Source organism: Sabethes cyaneus, chromosome 1 (assembly GCF_943734655.1).
Source record: "Sabethes cyaneus chromosome 1, idSabCyanKW18_F2, whole genome shotgun sequence".
NCBI classification, from domain to species: Eukaryota; Metazoa; Arthropoda; class Insecta; order Diptera; family Culicidae; genus Sabethes; species Sabethes cyaneus.
This window is the reverse complement of record NC_071353.1, coordinates 34351529-34373004: the sequence shown is the minus strand read 5'-3', so window position 1 is coordinate 34373004 and position 21476 is coordinate 34351529. Positions and strand designations below refer to the sequence as shown.

Here is a 21476-nt window from a genome sequence, read left to right as displayed (position 1 = left end):
AATTCGTGAGCGTAGGTGGAAGTGGATCGGACACACCTTGAGGAAAGGAGCGAACGAGGTTGGCAGAGAAGCACTCGACTGGAATCCACAAGGACAGCGTAGAAGAGGCAGACCCAGAGGCTCATGGCAACGCAGCTTAGCCAACGACATCCGGGCTGTAGACGAGAACATGTCCTGGCGACAGGCAAAAGCCATGGTGGGTAACCGTCAGCAGTGGAGATCTCTGATTTCATCCCTTTGTTCTGCCGGACCGGCGGACATGGACACATAAGTTGGAAAAGTGCTCTACAGCTGTAGGTTATAGGACGATGATTTTTAAAGGAGTTTCTTTTATGTGTCGTCAGTATTACTACTTTGATAAATGTTACATACAACGCATGTAGCTTGTATGTACGCTGCATTTAGCATATGATAAATCGTATTGATACATGCTATTATCACTACACAGAGACTTATGTAGTCCTACATCACCTAGACGGTCATGTCTTGTACACAACCCTTCTGATTTCTTTAGAAGATTTTCTACTGCGAGTCAGTGAGTTTGTTAGTGAATCAACCTCTGGGTCTTAATGGAATTAAGAGATTTCGTAGCCTGTTTGCACTCATCACAAAATTTCATAATGAACTGTCATTCTATGATAGACATGTGTGGCTTTGCCAGGTAGCGCAGGGAGTCTATCAAATTACGTCTTACCTCGATGGTAGTCCAGTGGGAAAAGAGGCCGATTCTATGAAGGAATCGCCTAGCATGCTTTGATCCGTACAGCTAGCAGCGCCTGCTGTGATCCGCGGTTTGTCGTGTCGGAGTTACTGCTAACTGATAACCGCGCGTATACAGTATGCACCCCTTTGTTGGCGCATATTATTCACAGGTATTTTCCACCTGTCACACATCCCCCTTTCACTCCATCAAAAATTGAAGTTGTTATAGATTCATTTAACAAGCGGTTTTCACTGTTATTCCACACTAAAATAATTCAGAATAGTATAGTTTACTTCTATTTAATCTGCTCGCTAAATTACATATTGTGAGTAACACAACATCCCAGCGCGTGTGAGATAGCATGACAAATCTCGGGCCCGTGACATTCATCTGCTGTCATTCACTGTCTAGGGGTCGGTTGATGTGGCCGTCGAACTCACAAATTTCCGATGCACAACTTATCGATACCAAACTTTTGAATCTGGCAGCTTTTATGCAAGACTCCGCTTACCCGGGAATGATCTGAGAGACATTCTCTTCACTTCCACATATAAAAGTGACAGCTCGATACCATGCCCTTGTTCACTGGACCATACTGAAACAGTCCTGAAAATCATTCGGACGTCACACAGCCATACGGAAAACTGAGTCCTCTCTGATTTGTTGACGTTGCGTTCAAAGGCTTTTAACATTTCTGTGAATTCATCATAGTAAAGCGCAAGAATATCCGTCTATTCTTTGGATGACTTCAACATCATTCTAATCATGTTACCCACTCCCCACTGCAGTTTGATTCTAAATTAGTTACAGACGATTTTTTTTTATCATGTATAAAACAAACCACTAACCTTTACATTCAACATTTAAAAATTGCTTTTCGTTTTCGATGATTTTTTTAAGACTATTAAGTCGTTGCTCGCTCGTGGGCTATCGGGAATACGTAGCATCGTAAATAAACTCAGCTGACATCCGATATTCCTGCAAGGACAAATCCAGTGATACTTCTATAATTTATAACCACATGGGCACATGGGCATTGTTCCGGCATTGGGTTGTATTCTTCTAAACTTCAAATAAGGCATCCGTACAAACGGCGATCATGTGGTCATTTTATGGCCCTACATTAATCAATGCCATCTTGTACATGAATCCAATCATTTTGTTTGAAACCACACTATTATTCATACTGTGTGCCAAAAAAAGGTTGGTTACACGGAATTCATACACTTCACTTAGCTTTTCTATCAAGTACTCAACATGGTCTAGTACTCCGTTAAGATGTGTCTCAATCACGCATCGAAAATACAGTTACGCGATGCTTTCTTATTTTGCCAATCAGCACCTTCTGAATCGTGTTACTTCGATCTTATTTAATGCAAGCATCAATATAATCAGCAAATTCAAAGACATATGCATCTCCTTATCTGACAACAGCCGGCAAAACAGATGCACACAACAGAGTGGGAGCAGTCACAGCTCGCAGGACTCCAAGTCACCGGCTAGTAGGCCCGGAATCTTCGCCCAGCTGCACCTAACACTCAATGACCCGTCGGTTCCGCTAAATATTGCCGTGCAGTACATTCAACACGATACTGCTGAATTTAAGGAGGAATTTTCCTAATGCAGTGATGGCCAAACTGCGGCCCGCGGTATTCACGGGGCGATCTGATTTGGCCCGCATCATACCTATACGTGGGCACCACTGTCCTAATATAAGAAATCTTTCAACTTTGTTGAATCGTTCGTACAATGCCGTTACTCAAACACTCCGAAAAACAACGTTACATTGGAGAGCGTAAATAAATTGTTAGTTACTGGAACGACTGACGAAGTTGAAACTGTAGTTAACAGCAAATTACTATTTTGTATGTAGTCGATCACCGCTCTGATAATGGGTAGCATTATACCTGAAACTGATTAGCGGAAAAGGTATTTATGCTTTCTTGTAAGAACCATAAGTGTTGTGTCTTGTTTTTTCGATAGTGGAACGAAATTCAATATGCGCCGAAACGCTACATCGTCTTTAGCAATATCAACCACATCCTCCAACGAGCATTTGCCTGTTCTGCCCAGATCGCTCAAGCATTCTAAAATATCGACTAAAAATACAAACGTCCTGCATCAAACCAGCCAATCCGACAGCATTCGTCGATTGCATTGCTGATAACTTCACGCAATCAAACAGTATACCAATCAACTCAAGCTGCATAATTAACAAACAGCATCACCTTTTCAAACTCTCTTGAACTGAGATCTTTTCATGCGTGGTTTGGTTTTGCATCTGACGAAAATTTAATAATTTTCGTAGCCGCGATTGCGGCTAACTTGATCAACATCGTTGATGATTTCCTTCACTTTTCACATTAGCACTCGGTTGCTCCAATGAACGTCTCGTCCATCACCTCTCTTCCTGTTTTTCATAAACAGTACTTTGATGAACGTCTCGTTATATGAAGACTTTTTTTCTTTACTGTCGATTGATGACTCGAGTGTCTCGCCCCATCGAGCTATTGGTAACCAAAACTGCTGGCCAATACTGCTTCGATGGGCGTCTCACTCGGCCACAGCCGGAACCAACGGTTCACGGATGGACGTCTCGTAACACCGGTCTATGTTCAAGTATCAGTGATACTGCGGTGTACGTCTCGTCACATCTCACTGCACTAAAAACGTTAACTGCAACTGCACAGAATCAGTGCAAGGTGTTAATATCGTTTTTTCACAAACACAGCTGGCGTTGTGTGATTAACGATCAACTTTAACAAAAGAAAATTAAATGCGAAATTGAAATGCGTTTGATAATACTCCCTGCATATTTTTATTTGTTTTCTTCCTATGTATCTTGAAATAAGATGCACAGGAGCCCAACAGGATCGCCATTGTGTGGCTTTGCCAGGTAGCGCAGGGAGTCTATCAAATTACGTCTTACCTCGATGGTAGTCCAGTGGGAAAAGAGGCCGATTCTATGAAGGAATCGCCTAGCATGCTTTGATCCGTACAGCTAGCAGCGCCTGCTGTGATCCGCGGTTTGTCGTGTCGGAGTTACTGCTAACTGATAACCGCGCGTATACAGTATGCACCCCTTTGTTGGCGCATATTATTCACAGGTATTTTCCACCTGTCACACAAGACAGATGTAGCAGCGGGCTAGATGAAGAGTAGCACGACTCGTAACGCATTGATATTGCACCTGGCAGCAATTTAACGAGTCCTACGCAAATTCGTTTTTTAATAAATATGCTGTACTTACTAAATACATTGAAAATATGCTTGTCAAGCAAGGAGGGGTGCAGTGGGGAGGCAATAACGAAAAACTGATAGTTCAAATTGCTAAATTGCAAACATGCGTGGTAAACGCAGAAAATAACCACGCTAATAATTTCCGCGTGAAACTCTAAATAGGTGGAAACTCCGCAATATTCAAGTAGAATTATTGACAGTTGTAGAGTATTTTTTGTGCTAGATAGGTATATCAGCTAGATATAATTGGGTATGAAATGGGGAAGGCAAATCAGGAAGCGTCCACCATAGCTCCAGCCATCCCAAGCCCCTACATAGCGCCTCCACGTGGCCTACCCGGTACAGGGATACCTCGATATAAGACAATTTATAATTTCAAAAAGTTGTCTTATATCGAAATTGTCTTATATCGAAACATGATTTCTTCACAAAAATTTGGCATTAGCAGTCACCAATTTTGCTCTGTGTTGTGTGTTTATGTTTTTTGAACTATTTAATATTGTTTGAGCGTTGTTTACAATTCTTGGGATTATTTTGAAATAATGAACAAATTAATGGCGCCGCTTTTGGAATGGAAAATGTGCTCTGGTGTCGTTACCAACTATGTCAAAGGGATTTGTCTTATATCGAGGTAAAAATTGTCTTATATCGAATTGTCTTATTGATACCTAATAGGCGAATTCGAGCAAAACTAAGAGCAACCGTTCGCTACCTGGTTGTCATTATTTGAACTACAAAAAAAGTGCAATTCCCAAAATGCTTGCTGGCACCTATATGGAACTCGACTTTAAATGTAATATTTCATTGAATTACTAACAGTGGGAATAATGAAAATGGATAATAAAGGTAAGAAAAAGCATTACCTTTCATTTGATATATAATGTTTCTGTTTCGGGAGAATATTCGAGCTTCGCAAGTGTATTTATGTTTACGAACTGATAGGTTATATGTTTGGTTCTTTGCGCAGATGATCCTTATCACGAAAATAAATCCGTTAGCATTTGAAAACACATTGGAAAACACTGAAGACTGAAAATAATTGGTGATTTTCTATCCAGGATATGTAAACTTTACAGCTAACTCTAAGTACTTTTGTTTCATGCGGTACAAAATCAAACATTAACATTTTTCTGCCATAAAGTTAATTAATTCGAATATTTTTACTTACCTTAACGTAGATAAACAAATTTCTTCCAATATTTCGCTATCTAAAATCCTGACAATTGAAAGGGTTAATCGAAAACTGCATATTATTTCAGCTTTTTTCAAAAATGTATGGAGTTTGACAGCGATTTTACGTTTCATCACTTTTTTTATGCAGCGCCTCTAAGCGGGCGATAGCTTGTCAAAAACGCCTATTGTCTTATTGATAATTGTCTAATTGATACCAGAAGAAAAAATTAAATTAATAATGGAAGCACTCATGTAAACTTAAATGATGCAATTCTATTCCATTCGAAGGACTGCTGGTAAGATTCTTCTATTTTTGTCCATATATCTTCATATAATGTATATTCATATAACATATATTTTATTACATTGCCATATATACCATCATTATCGTAGAGAGGAAGGAGCATCGGGGTATCGAATGAATCGAAGACTGGATGAGGGATGTGGTAACCAGCCCGTCATATAAGGTCGGAGAGGATTTTGACGCGCCCTTCTAGTACACAAATCATCATGCAAGATAAGTTTGCACGGCGAAGTTATGTATCTAGAAACCGGAAGTCTATGCTCGAAGGAGTGTCTTATATTCCCGTGGAATCATATAAGCGACATTACTTATAGGTCCACACAACCCCTTTGGGACCTCCATGAACAGCATTGACATAAAAGTTGAGGTAGATAAATTTGATTCTGCAGTAATTCTACTTGCATACAATGGGAAACCCTTGAGGTGATGGTGGCTGCCCCCATACATACATACATACATACATACATACATACATACATACATACATACATACATACATACATACATACATACATACATACATACATACAGATGTATCAGCTTGATATAATTCAACTTGAATACAATGGGAACACCGGCGCCACTACTTGTCTTTTGTCTTATTATGAAACTATTGCTCACACAAAATTAACAACTCCGTAAACCCGGTAAACGCGAGTTCCTCACCACGGTTTTCACTCTCATTGCTCTCTGTTAGCAAAACTGAACGAACAAAGTGAACGAACCGTCCGCTCGCGACAACCCACTTTCGTCACATGACAGAACAGACAAAATCATCGCACAGAAGGAAAATTTTCTCCGTCCGAGACCCGTAGTGCCGTCACAAAGTTTTTTCTTGTCCATCGGTCAGCAGCAGCTCCTGTGTGCCGTCGAGAGGCTAATACGTGTCTGTGCTCGTATCATCGGTCACGCGGCAGATTCCGTCGATTGAGCAGCTTTTTTTCCCGGACTGGATCGCTGATTTACGTTTGGAGGAAACGAGTGGAAGCAGCACAGAAAGCTTAAAACTTTTTGCAACAGCCACTAGGTACACGCACTAGAAAGCATAAAATGTCCAACCGTACCATGTCGGCCCAACAGGCCGCCAAGGAGCACGTTCTGGCCGTGTCCCGGGACTTTATATCGCAGCCCCGCCTGAGTAAGTTTAGATCTTGTCCTATTTAAACGTTTAAGGAGGTTTCAGCAAGAATTTATTGTTCCAAGTTAGTTGATAATCAGATTTGTTCAGTGTCATGTGATAAGCCTGTACTAAAGTGACAAATTGGGAAGTGGGCAAACTAATTAATTTTTATGCTTTTTTGCAATGTTAACGAAAGTTGTCCGTGGTTACTTTCAATTATCGATTAATGCACTAATTGATGGAATGCATCAGATCCATCGATTTACAGAATAGCGAAAAAATTTGTCAAATTTGTTGTACGTTGTTCATACCACTCCCAAGAAATGTTTAATCTGTTGCCAAAGTTAAAAGTGATGTAAGTCTTTAGCATCCTTCAAAAGTTTTGAGTGAAATTAGCGAATTTCGTAATTTTTATTATATGCTTAGTTTTTTTTTTGAGAAAAATCTGTTTTGATGTCACATGACTGTCAAAACACCTGACTCTCGCATTCGCATTCTCTTTAATTCATTGTGGTGGTGGTGGTTTTGTGCGATGTGTTTTTTTTTGTATGAATGCACACATGCATATCAGGTTAAGGGTATTTTGCAGCGGGGTGCTATCCGTATCTTAACGAACGGTGTTTGACAGTCCACTTAACGAAGGGCGCTATTTCAAAAAATGCAAGAAATAGCGCCCGTCTGACAGCTAGATTTGCTGCCAACCTTTGTCGAGATGTGCAGAGATGTTGGCAACAAAAACATGGCTCCCATCGCAAGCCCCTGGTATTTTGCGTGATGAGACCACGACTTATCGCGCACTGTTTATGTGGTTTCGGATTTTGTACGCAACTGACTGGCTCATTTAGCATGTTTTTGCGTTTGTAGAGTTATCTGCGATTGTCGTCCTGGATCACTGGCCGTTTTCGGTGCTAGATTTCACGTTTATTGGAAAAAAATTCACAACTAGAGATGTACGTTAATCGTTCGATTTTTAATAACTAATTAAAAACGAAAGAAAAATATTCGATTTAGTTTTAATCGAATACTGCTAGCCCGCGTGTTTGAAATAATAAAATGGTTCAAAGGGAATAATACCCAACTATGAATAAAGATACCTCGTTCAAAAAATTCGACTCAAATTCAAAAGAAATATTTGTATTTTTTTAATCGAAAAATACTAGCATGAATTGTTGAAATAATCGAATAGTGAAGAAAGACCATGCTAAACGATTAATCGGTATTCGAGTATTTCAAAATTTCGAGCATCACTAATCAGAACTTTCTAAATTTATAATATACGTGTTGCAGTATTGAAAAACTACTACGTATGTTTCTCCACCACATTTGGTAAATTTATATTCTGGCTTAAACAATCCTAACAAGTTAAAGTAGATTTTAAATAAATATATCCTTTTATCATGAAAGTTTCACAAATTTTCCAAATTTAAATCAAATTGTCAATCAAAAAAAAACTAAGTTTTTGAATTTAAGCTGGATCGATGTTTTCAATACGGTAATCCTTGACACGAGTTTAAAGACGTGTTTTATGTTTTTTATGCTGTATTTTTCGATATATAAGACATGGTCTTTAATTTACTTTCTTCCCACCGGTTTCATATTTGAGTAAGACAAAATTATCCAACAGATGATAGCGAACTGATAAGATAACACGTGGTCGGTTTCAGGGAGAAATACCTACGTTGCATCACATGCTGTCAATTATGTAAAGTTATTAAAACGCTGGTCAATGAAAGCTTGCTTGCATTTATCAATTTTTACATTTTATTGTAGCGGATCTTCAAATCCTATTTCAAGGCGGAAACCTATTCTTCAACGACGCCTTGCTGGCAATCTGGGTGAAAGCACTTCGTCTAGAGTTGCAGTTTTGACTGGTACAAATCCAGTGGTGCAACCGTGTGGTTGTTCATAAAATCTTCGACTTCCCCACATCATTATCCAAGTAACAAGGCTGATCAAACGCTTTTATAGCTGATTTTATTCAACCTGTGGCTGAACTATGGTTTAGGTTTAGAAATAAAGTCCTTTATTCAGCTCTTAAACATCTATATCTGGTGATTTTATTAAGCTTCGGGCTTGTTAATAGTTGCTTTCGAAGCTGCAATGCAGCTTACTAGAGGCTTTTGCGCGCTTTTAAATAGCAATTGCTAACAACAGTAAACTGCAATTGCTCTAGCAATTCAGCTACCGTTGTTACTTGGGTTAACCAGAAGAAGGAAAAAATTGCTTCACAAAAGTCTGCGCTATAACTGGACAGCGTATCACCGATGATCACCATCAGACACCTGGAAGAAGGCTGGGTAATTTGCGCTCAAGTCTTCGACATACAAAGCACTTCGCATTCAAAAATCCTCTTTTGTTTCGGAGGGAACTTTATTATATTGTTTATTAATTGCCATATTTTTTGTTTTCATACAAATATTTTGAATAACCTTTCGTTACTCGCGCCAACTTCGATTTATAGGCATGGTAAAACTCAACAATTTACTCGAATACTAATGCTACTTGGTGAAAAACTTATGAAACTTTTTCCGCCATTTGAAAGATCTTGGTCTGCGGATCAACTTAGCTGAAAACAGTAATTTTCTACCGCAGATAAGTTGCCTTATATGCTACTTAAATGCTGTTTTGGCAAAATATGCGGCTACTTTACTGCTAACCCTCTTATAGTCGTGACAATGCTTATTTGCAGCTAACTACCGACAAGAAGAATTTAAATAGAATTGTGGATGCCAATTTACAACAGTTATGCAGTCAAAAAGCTGATATACAGCAACCTACAGTATAAAACGCCAGGGATGCTAATAAACGATTGATTTACTGCTTATACTAATGCTTATTGGTTACCTGAGAAGAACCATTTTAATCACCTTAAATATCATTAGGGCCTAAAACTAGCCTGTTGATAATAATGTAAATAATGTAAACAAGCTATTCTCGTGCTACATGCCCTCTATGGTAAACTAATGAATTACGCCGCCTAAAGACTGAAAAAGAAAATCTTATAGAAATTTCCTCGAACGGGAATTTAGTATTACGTGAATTCTGAACGGCTGAACGCCTGAACCATACCTATATAAACGTCTCAGTCGCCGTGCCACCGAAATTACACGAGACACATGAAAAAAAAAAACACATGAAGAGGAAACTGAAATCCGACCCCAAGCGATTCTGGAATTTCGGCAACCAGCAGCGTAAAGAGTCCACACCACGTCCACGTTCCCCCAAACCATAGAAGCAAGCTTATATGTTCCCATTCTTCAAGAAGCGAGTTCGAACTAAAGTCGACAACTACAGGGGAATATCAGCTCTTTGTGCTGCATCCAAGCTATTTAGGTTGGTAGTCATAGAGCCTATTTTTCCCCATTTCCAACAAGCGTTGGCCAACGAACAACATAGATTACTCCATAGGCGGTCATGTGCTACGAATTTACTTTGTTTTATTGAATAGGCAACTAATAGTTTCACCGAAAGCTCTCAAACCGATACAATCTACACCGATTTCTCTGCCACCTTCGACAAAGTCAACCTTCGTATTGCAGTTGCTAAGATAAACCAGGTTGTATTTAGTGGAAGTTTGTTAAATTGGTTGGGCTCCTATTTAACTGGATGAATTTTACAAGTAGGAATCGATCATGTGATTTCCAGGCTGGGTCCGTTGATTTTCCTGGTATACTTTAATACTGTGCATTACTAGCTTGATTGCATGCGACTAGCGTGTGCAGACAACGTAAAATTATTCTTGAAAATTAACGACATGAACGACGCCTATCTTCTCCAGAAGCACTGGTGTGAGCTAAACCGCATGCTACTCAACCCTTTGAAATGCTTGAAAGTGACATTTGCCAAGAAGCTACAACCACTGAACTTTGACTACACCCTCAATTCTCACTGATCCCACGGGTCGACCACGTCAACGACCTCGGCGTGATTTTAGACTGCCGCTTAACCTACAAACACCATATATCATTTATCGTATCCAAAGCTTCCAGAAGTCTCGGCTTAATTATCCGCATGACACGATAATTCCGAGATGTACAATGCTTTACTGTTTTGTATTGCTCATTAGTGTAATCCTTTCTTCCTCTTGAGTACTGTTCAACGGTGTGGAATCCTCAGTATAATAACGCGTCATTTCGCATCGAAAACATCCAACGTAGATTGGTTTGCTATGCCGTTCGTCATCTACCTTGGAGACAACCAATTGTAAACGACGTCCGTTTTCGGATTCCGGCCAATTTGCACTCTTGGCCCACACTTCCCGGACTCACTTCCCGATATCAAAACCGACGGAACAGACACCTTCCTGGTTTTCGGATAGCCGCGTAGAAAAGACGATACACGATCGCTTGCTCATTTACTACTAACTTTATTACATTCGCATATAGCTTTTAGATAAGAAAACTTGATAGTGGCATATATTGGTATAGGTGACCCCGACTTCAATCTCGCCCGATAGCACCAGCTTCAAAAAAATTCTTTACAACCGGACACCCAGACCAACCTGATTTCAAATTAGGTTTAATTCCACTCCCATATTAATATAAATTCAACCGACACCAATAGAAAAATAATTGTTTAATCTTCGATCCCCGTCGTCTCGTCCGACGTCATATCGTCGCACCCATCGAGATCCTCGAGTTGGCACCACCGTTTGATACGATCAGCTGCATACACCGTTGTTCTCGATCGGCCCGATCTGTGTAGGCCTGGTAAGTCTTCCAACTCGTAACGTTCGTTGCCCAATACCGCTTTAACTACATATGTCCCTTTAAATTTCGACTCTAGTTTTCGACTATGTCCCATCGCCGTAAGATCACGTTCAACTAATACCATTTCACCAACTTCGTAATTAACCGGCTTCCGGCGGCGTTCGTCAAAATATCGCTTTTGTAGATGTTGTCTCTTCTCGATCGATCTCGTTGCCTGCTGGAGCAATTCAGCGGAATTCTCCAACCCGTTATCTCCTTCATCTTGCAGAGTCAATATGATGGCATTTTAGTGTATGTCACGAGGCTGATATGACAACACCAATACACTTGGGGAAAGATTTGTGGTCGAATTTGGCATATTATTAACCGACCACTGAATCTTCGGCAACTGCTCATCCCAACGCGTATTATTTTCTCCTACTATACATCGGATTGCGTTCAGCACTGTTCTATTCGCCCTCTCCACTTGACCGTTGGCTCTTGGTGATCCCACTGACGTCTTGGTGTGTTCAATACTATTAACTCGACAATACTCTTCGAAAATCTTCGCCGTAAATGCAGTACCTCTGTCCGTGATTATACGACTTGGTGTTCCGAATATAGCCGTCACATCTTCCAGGAAATTCAATACTGGCCCAGTTTTCGTTGATCGAACTGCTCGGGCAACCACAAACTTTGAGAATCCACACGTGAGGAGCAACACATATGAATTGCCTCTAGTCGAACGGACAAACGGTCCCATGTGATCCATATGCACTGTTCTGAACGGCACCGGTTCCTTGGGCAATGGATGTAAAAATCCTTCTGGTTTTCCACCTTTACTCTTGTGGAATGCACACTGTGGACAGGCTTGTATGTAAGATTTCACATATTTACGCATTTTCGGGAACCAGAACTTTTGTTTCAGACGATCTAACACTTTTTCCACACCAAAGTGGCCCATTTCGTCGTGGTATGTGTGTACTATACGCCAACGAACACGGTTCGGAACCACGAAGCACTTTTCCCCTTCTATCATCCTTATCAGACGATGCCGATCCAGTCGATAACACTGCTGGATTTGTCTCTCTTCATCGGTCACTGGTTCTCTCCCCAACACATCTACAATTTCACACAATCGAGGATCTTGTCGCTGTAGAGCTACTAAAAAATCACTGTTACTGATGTCAATAGGCATAAAATCACACAACACGGGTTCCACACTTTTCCCATTCTCAACAGCATTTCGACTCAATGCATCCACGTGCCTCATCGAGCTTCCTGGTCGATGCTCCATGCGAAAATCGTATTCCGTGAGTTTTAGAAACCACCTCCCGATGCGAGCGTTCATGTCACGTTTTTCGTATGTGTCTCTTACTGCACTGCAGTCGGTACGTAGGACAAAGAACTTTCCGATCAGATAATGTCTAAACCGTTCGACACTAGCTACCACTGCTAAAACCTCCAATTCATAACTGTGGTATTTTCTTTCTGCTTCCGATGTGCGTTTGCTGTAATAGCTCACTGGTTTCCAGCCTTCATCCGTATGCATCAGCAAAATCCCCGCCAGACCGTCTTGTGACGCATCAGTGTGGAGTTCCAAATCACGGTTAGGGTCAAATAACACTAATAACGGTCGATCGCATAATTGTTTTTTCAACTTTTCAAACGCGCAAGTTTGTTCATCTTTCCACTCAAACTTGGCGTTTTTCGATAGCAGCGTGAATAACGGGGCTGCTGTCACACTGAACTGCGAAATAAATCTTCGGAAAAACCCGACCAAACCGAGAAATTGTTGAACCTGCAGGACACTTTCCGGCACGGGAAATTGCTGAACAGCTTGTATTTTATCCACGCCTGGACGAACACCATCCTTCGACACTTCAAAACCGAGAAAGTTGACCGACGGTTTGAAGAAGTGTGATTTTTTTAGATTAATGGTAAATCCACTCTCTCTAAGGGCTTCAAGCAACTTTTCAAATTTACCGATCAATTCCGGCACCGTTTTACCACCAATCACTAAATCGTCAATATAGGCAACGATTCCCTCTTTTCTCAACTTGGCTGTTAATTGGTTCATGGCTCGCTGGAACACCGAACAGCCATTCGCCAATCCAAATGGCATTCGTAGAAAATGGTAATGTCCATCTCGAGTGGAAAACGCAGTACACTCCTGGCTGTCTTCCGCTACCGGGATTTGGTAATATCCGGAATAAAGATCCACTGTAATAAACAACTCCGCTCCACTGAGTTTATTTAGGCACCACTCGATATCAGGCATAGGATAGCGATCTTTCACGGTCTTTTTGTTTAACAGCCGGTAATCCACTGCCATACGGAATGTACCATCCTTTTTCAGGACCATCACTACACGGCTACTGTACGGCGAATTCGATTCCGTCACAATTCCTGCATCAATGAGCTCTTCCACTATACCACGCAGAACAGTTTCACGGGCGTATTCCATACGATGCGGCTTAATATAGATCGGCTCTTTATCACTAAGCACTATCTGCATTTCCGCGCCTTTGGCTGTGCCCAACTCTTTCATGTTCGTCGCAAAACACGAACGGTAGCGCTTAATTAGTTTCAGAATTTCTTCCTTAGGACCATTAGCATTCACATCTTTTTCTTCGATTTCAGCGTATTGCACTTCACTGTCAATGGTAAACATCGTTTCGTATTTTCTCGGCTCTACCGCCCTCTGGTTCTGTTCCTCACGAATTGCACTTCGCTCTCGGTCCAGACAGAATCCCACTTTGCCGTTGCGATTCACCATCACAACTCCGTCTACGTTCAGCATATCACGGCCCAAAATCAGCGCTGTGCTTTGCGCCCAATTTGGAACTACGTTCAATTTTACCAGAACCACTATGTCGTCAACCCTTACGTCCGCTTTCACTAATCTGTCCACGTTCACCTTTTTTCCTCCAAAGCCGACCAAAGCGGTATTGGTTGTTTCACTATTGCCGGCTCTTTCGGCAAATCGACTTTGAATAGTTGACACTTTACACCCCGAATCAATCAGAGCGTTCAATTTCATGTCGCCTAATTCCACTACTCGTACAAAGTTGTTTTCTTCGTCCACTACTTGCATTCTAGAGGGGCCAGCCTTTGGCGCCTTCGGTTGTGGACAGTTTTTCGCCATATGGCCACTTACACCGCAATTATAGCAATATCTGTCGGGAACCGCTGTACAGGATACTGCTTTATGTCCCGGCTGATTACATCTATAGCATGAAGCCATCTTTTCCTTTTTCTTCTCGGGTACACGTACAACCACCGTTTCTGAAGGTGTATCGTTCATTTTTTCAATCCATTTCAGCTGAGAAATCAACTCCTCTACAGTTTCAATTCTTCCACCCAGCTGTACTCGCGATTTCGAGACGAACTCTCCTAATCCAGCGATAACGTACTTCACTATCACGGTTTCACTGAAGCCGGCCCTTTTCCCCAGAGCCACTTGGGAGTACACATATTCCTCGATCGTCTCATCTCTCGTCTTTCGACGCTTAGTCATTTGATTGTGATAGTAGATTGGATCACGAGCCGATGGATAAGCTCTGATCAACTTCGCCGAGAACAGTGCCCACGTGGCAGTTTCATTCTGCACACCAGCCCACCATAACTTTGCGGATCCTTCGAGATTCAAACGAGCACAATGTAGTTTGGTTGGTCCATCCCAATCATAGTGCACAGCAGTAGTTTCGATCTCCTGTATCCATTCTTCAGCCGATATACACGTGGCTTGTTTCGGGTCGAATTTACTCACTAGTTCGCGCAATTCACGGAAATCTGGCCTACGAGCTGTCTCCCGTACTTGGCTTGCTTGCGAATTTCGGGCAGCCAGTGTTAGTCGTTGTTGCAACTGTGCAATTTCGGCTTCTTTGGCGGCCAACTGCTCCCGTAACGAAACGGCAACCCCGTCTGCATCAGCATTTTGATCCTTCGGCATTTCGACGCGTTTTCGTACCGTAACAAATTGATCTACTGAAGGTGGCGAATCAATCCCGCTTGCGTATTCTTCAGAGCCCGTTTCTTCGTGACTCATAGATGCTCCGTTTACCGAATCGTCCTTTCTATCACCGATCAATAAAATTATTCCGCGAAACAGAAAGCATGTGCAGCACCACGCGGTTCTTTTGTCACTTGACCTATTGTGCACCAAGCTATTGTTCTTCGCTTCTCTAAGCGTTATCACCTTTGGCTATCACTCGCGAGGCTGTTTATCCTGTCTACAGCTTGTAAACGACGTCCGTTTTCGGATTCCGGCCAATTTGCACTCTTGGCCCACACTTCCCGGACTCACTTCCCGATATCAAAACCGACGGAACAGACACCTTCCTGGTTTTCGGATAGCCGCGTAGAAAAGACGATACACGATCGCTTGCTCATTTACTACTAACTTTATTACATTCGCATATAGCTTTTAGATAAGAAAACTTGATAGTGGCATATATTGGTATAGGTGACCCCGACTTCAATCTCGCCCGATAGCACCAGCTTCAAAAAAATTCTTTACACAATGTAGCTCACTTCTTACGAGGGACGTTGCCAACTTCTTCAACTTGGTAGATTTACTCCAGCGGATCAATATGAATGCTACCTCTAGAACGTTAAGGAAGATCCTAACTTTATCCTGCCGTTCCGATGCACCAACTACGGTGACCAAAGCGCAATTATTGGCTTGCAAAGAGTCTCGCAGAGTCCCGCAACGTGTTACGCTCAAAATAATAATAATAAATCATTTTATTATTGAGACGGATTCTGTATCATTGGAGCAACCACTGTCTTATACCACTGATTTATAAGAAACTAGCTGACCCGGCAAACTTCGTATTACCACAAATTAAACTGTGTTGTACGTAAATCGTGAAACTCGGATGACCTTTGTCACAATCTCGAGTTTCGCAAGTTTCTGGGGAGTTCATGGGTGTTTCTAATATACAAATTTTCCTCATAGTAAAGTAGAAAATAACTCTCCCCATTGCTTATCCAGATAAAATAAAGCGGATAGCATTTAAATATTCGCCATCATTACAAACCAGTTCGCCGAATACCATTTTGCGGAACACCAATTCTCGGTTGACCATAACGCGGAATATAGAGTTTCGCAGAATACCATTTCGCGAAAACCCTTTTCGTAGAAAGTACCATTTCGCGGGGGCTGCCCCCCGCAGTGGCCGGCGCTTCCGACAGCAGGTCGCCGGTAACTCTCGCGGCCTGTGGCCGCTCGCGTTGAGTTATCTAATGTTGCTATTGATAGTTTTTGGTGCTCTTGTTATTGTTATTGATTAATGTTTTATGAAAGAGTCTAAAATTTCTCGAGTTCGATTAGTTTTTGAGTTACGCAAAAATTTCTGTTTTATTTGTATGAGAGACCTTATCCCCCTACCTTAGGGGTGAGGGATCTCAAACCATCATTAAAAAAATTCCTGCCTCCAAAACCCCCCACATGCCAAATTTGGTTCCATTTGCTTGATTACTTCTCGAGTTATGAGGAAATTTATATTTCATTTGTATAGGAGCCTCCCCTCCTAAAGTGGGGAGAGGTCTCAATTCACCATAGAAAAAATTTAGCCCGTCATTCTCGCATTTCTTGCGAAAAATTTTTGGTTTGTTTAATAGTAAATCACGCATGCTTGTTTGACAAAATTTTTCAACACAGCATCCTTTATTACATCAAGAATTCGCTTCTGCATACTCACCGCGCACCGTTTTCTCACTTCTATTTCCAGCCTACAAGACGGTTTCCGGTGTGAACGGTCCGCTGGTCATCCTCGACGAGGTCAAGTTTCCCAAGTTTGCCGAAATCGTACAACTTAAGCTGAGCGACGGTACCATTCGATCCGGCCAGGTGCTCGAGGTGAGCGGTTCCAAGGCTGTCGTCCAGGTGTTCGAGGGTACCTCCGGTATCGACGCTAAGAACACGGTATGCGAGTTCACCGGGGACATCTTGCGTACTCCGGTATCGGAGGACATGTTGGGCCGTGTGTTCAACGGTTCCGGCAAGCCCATCGATAAAGGCCCACCGATTTTGGCGGAAGATTTCCTGGATATTCAGGTAAGCTTTCCTGGCAAAGTGATTTTCCGGTATATTTTAGACATCGTTTCTTTTTTTCAGGGTCAACCCATCAACCCGTGGTCTCGAATCTACCCGGAGGAAATGATTCAGACCGGTATCTCGGCTATCGATGGTATGAATTCGATTGCTCGTGGTCAGAAGATTCCCATCTTTTCGGCGGCTGGTCTGCCACATAACGAAATTGCTGCCCAGATTTGTCGACAGGCAGGTCTCGTCAAGCATACCGGCAAATCCGTCATCGACGAGCATGAGGATAACTTTGCCATTGTTTTCGCCGCTATGGGTGTCAACATGGAAACTGCCCGTTTCTTCAAGCAGGATTTCGAGGAAAATGGTTCCATGGAGAACGTGTGTCTTTTCTTGAACTTGGCTAACGATCCAACTATCGAACGTATCATCACACCACGTTTGGCTTTGACGGCGGCAGAATTTTTGGCTTATCAGTGCGAGAAGCACGTGTTGGTAATTCTGACTGACATGTCGTCATATGCTGAAGCTCTTCGTGAGGTATCGGCTGCCCGTGAAGAAGTCCCTGGTCGTCGTGGCTTCCCCGGTTACATGTACACGGATTTGGCCACCATCTACGAACGTGCTGGACGTGTTGAAGGTCGTAACGGTTCCATCACCCAGATTCCCATTCTAACTATGCCTAACGACGATATCACCCATCCGATTCCGGATTTGACTGGTTATATTACCGAAGGTCAGATTTACGTCGATCGTCAGCTGCACAATAGGCAAATTTATCCACCAGTTAACGTGCTTCCATCACTGTCTCGTTTGATGAAATCTGCTATCGGTGATGGCATGACCCGCAAGGATCACTCGGATGTGTCCAATCAGTTGTACGCCTGTTACGCTATCGGTAAGGACGTCCAAGCCATGAAGGCTGTCGTCGGTGAGGAAGCTTTGACTCCGGATGATTTGCTTTACCTGGAGTTCCTGACCAAGTTCGAAAAGAACTTCATCTCCCAGGGTAACTACGAAAACCGTACCGTCTTCGAAACGCTGGACATCGGCTGGCAGCTGCTGCGTATTTTCCCCAAGGAAATGTTGAAACGTATTCCAGCTTCGATTCTGGCTGAGTTCTACCCGAGGGACTCGCGCCACTAAGCCGCCCTCCAGTAATTGCTAGAAAAGTTTGTTTCCGTTTTAATCCATTTGCAATTTGTTTTCTATTTTGTTGTTTATCCATCGTGTTTTGCCATAAACCATGCGAATGATGATCGTAAGCCGGAAAGTATTGTTATTTAATTTAAATGTAAAAAATTAACCTTTGCAACCTCTTCAACAAGCCAAAGTAGGCAACCTGCAGACATTCAGCGATCGTTTCAACTTATCGAGCGGAAATCGAAGAACACTTTCAATAATATTTACATGTGTGTGCGAGTTCGGTGTATTTTAATCTTTCAAATGTCATTTCGCTTACGTTACAACTGTGCGATGCGTTGTGCAAATTAAGCATTCCTGATAGCAGAACGAAATAACGACACTAAAATTAAAGTGCTCAGATATCGAACAACAACTTGATTGTTATATATAACATTCAAAAAGATGGAATTTCCCTCGAAAAATCCTATTCCCGCTTGCCATTGAAAGCCTGTGCTGATCGCGTGGAACAGAATCGACGTTCGTGCAGCAAGTTAAAATCGACCAACCAACCAACAAGAAACAAAAAACAACAACAAAATCTATGCGAGCAAGAACATCAGTGCAACTCGAACAGAAAAAAAACGAACAGAAGCTGGCGACGTTGATTCCAGAGGAAATTTTCAGCATCTAATTTCCTTGGTCAGTTTTCCTGGGCGCACGCCAACTCGAACCAAGATCCTTTACCAAACGCCAAGAGACGGTGGGATTGGTATAGGCCGATTTGCCAAGCGGCCGAGGATTGCTTTTTGAACTTGGAAATCCAAGTCTTGGTCTGGTCGATCGCAGGACAGCGAGAACTGTGACTATTTTATTCGTGGTCAAAGTTATCGAGTTCTGAGATCGGTGCAGCACCGGGGCGACATTTTATTTTTATTTTCAAGCCTTGCTAGGGTAAAATAATCAACAGTTAAATTTTTACAGTTATGCTTTTGTTATGAACCTTAAGTAATGTTAGTCTATCCAGCCGTGGATGTGGTTTAGCTATATAAAGAGGAAAATCAAACCGTCTACACCTATCCAATAATGTAAGCAGATATAGTGTTTACGCGCAATGTTCTTATATTTTGATTAGTGTCATAAGTTAGCAGTTAAGTTCCAAGCGTTTCCTTTTTGCATGTTCTTATTATTATTTGTAGTAAACAGAGGATGTTAGCCCGGAACGTTCACTAGTTGTCATCGATAGTGCCGCGTTACTGCCGTGGATAGTCTACATTTCAATAAAGGTCCATTTTGTTGGCTGGCTTCACCATCAACTGGAAGCCTTCTCACGCTGTTGGTTACCAATCCCCTTTGATCAAAACGACATCTGATAACACTAACAATTTTTTTGCTTGGCGAAAAAGCAACTTACATCTGAAGCATTTCTAGCCAAAGCAAAATCGATCATCACCAGCGGATCAATTGTGTGTTTCATTGCTGTTAAATGTAACCATCTACTGAGAAAGCTGCAAATTGGATATCTTCGTTCTAGTACAGACCACCATGGAAAAAGTCTCGCCCGGAGGGCGATTAGCGAATCGGAAGGGATAACTCCTGTACAATAATTACTTTGTAATCTAAGCGTAGAAATAACGTAATCAAATACACACTATAATCATCGTTATGCGACGTCATAGATCATTTAAGCTGAAAGGTACTACCGGTAGAATCTGTTATATAGGCCGTGGAAGACGAACTTGATTAAGAGTGATGGGCGAGATCACTGAAGATATTAAAATCGCTAACCTACACAAAAGAATATATTATGATACTATTAGCTGTTGGAAAATCTAAATTCATTCACTGTATACACTAACAATGAAACAGGAACAAAACAAACAAAAAAAAATAATAAAAGCGGATAAAACTTAAAAGAATGGAGAACTTTGCTATCGAAATATATGAGAAAAGTCGTAATCATACCAGGATAGATACAACACTAGAGGTGCTTCTGACTTTACTCTGTCTCGTTTTTGAAACAGACGACTCAGAGATCGCTTCTCTATAAAGGACTTCAAATATACAAAGGTTTGTCACTGGAAGCCAAATGTTCAACAAATTTGACTCAGCTCAAACGTATGGCTATTGCCATAGTGAAATCCCAGATTTAAATCAACGACTATATGTATTTAAGAACTTGTCGATCGATGGCATTCATGTGATTATGTAGACTGCTAAGGCAGAACTGTGTTTATTCTAGGGTATATATTGTTGCTTGCGATGGTGAAAATAGTAGTAGTATCCCAATTTATACGATAAGCATAGAAATTACGATTATCAGAATTTAACAGTACTGTGATGAACATACGTGGGAGAGTGATGTAACAAGTATTATGGCTGATGAACAGATGAGCAACAATGTGAAGTAACTATATTTAAATAACCAAGAGATAAAGCTTGCTTCATTTTGAATTGGAACAAACTTTTGCTCATATTGTGGCGCTCTTGGTGGAAGGATTTGGAAGTTCTTGGCGCCAACGTGTAGGAAATTTTGTTGGCTTCACCTATGTATTTTTGACATTCCGCAAAACGACTGTATTTTGTAAACAAACAACATGGAAGCCGAAAGAAGGGGAAAAATGTGCACAGTTTTTTGAAAAATCCATTGTGGTCTGCATCTAGGCTAGCTAAACAGCTGAAGTTGCCCAGAAATGCCGTCTGGCGCGTTATCAAATGGTATAAGGAAACGTTGACGACGCTTCGGAAGCCTCAAGCTAATTATCGGAGTGAGCGCATATAGGACTATCTCATTAGAAGCTGCGTGCGTAATCGCTGGGATGATTCCTATCGACATCACCCTGATGGAGGACTACGAGTGCTATAGGCAAAAGGAGGTCAGAGGAATTAGAAAGCTGATGAGAGCATAATCAATGGCTAAGTGGCAACAGGAGTGGAATACGACACAGAAAGGTAGATGGACCCACAGGCTCATATCGACTCTCTCGGTTTGGGTGAATAGGAAGCACGGGGGGGGAAGAAGCACTAGAGATGCTTCTGACTTTACTCTGTCTCGTTTTTGACACAGACGACTC

The 21476-nt window shown here is 41.7% G+C and overlaps 1 protein-coding gene across 1 annotated transcript; it reads left to right on the top strand.

The window, feature by feature from the left end:
- Positions 1-6227: 6227 nt before the first annotated feature.
- On the top strand, positions 6228-20306 carry LOC128733513 (V-type proton ATPase subunit B). Its single transcript, XM_053827158.1, has 3 exons — positions 6228-6558; positions 16967-17292; positions 17353-20306. Exons 1-3 carry the CDS (start codon positions 6471-6473, stop codon positions 18424-18426), a joined length of 1488 nt encoding a protein of 495 aa, XP_053683133.1. The 5' UTR covers positions 6228-6470; the 3' UTR covers positions 18427-20306.
- Positions 20307-21476: the final 1170 nt, after the last annotated feature.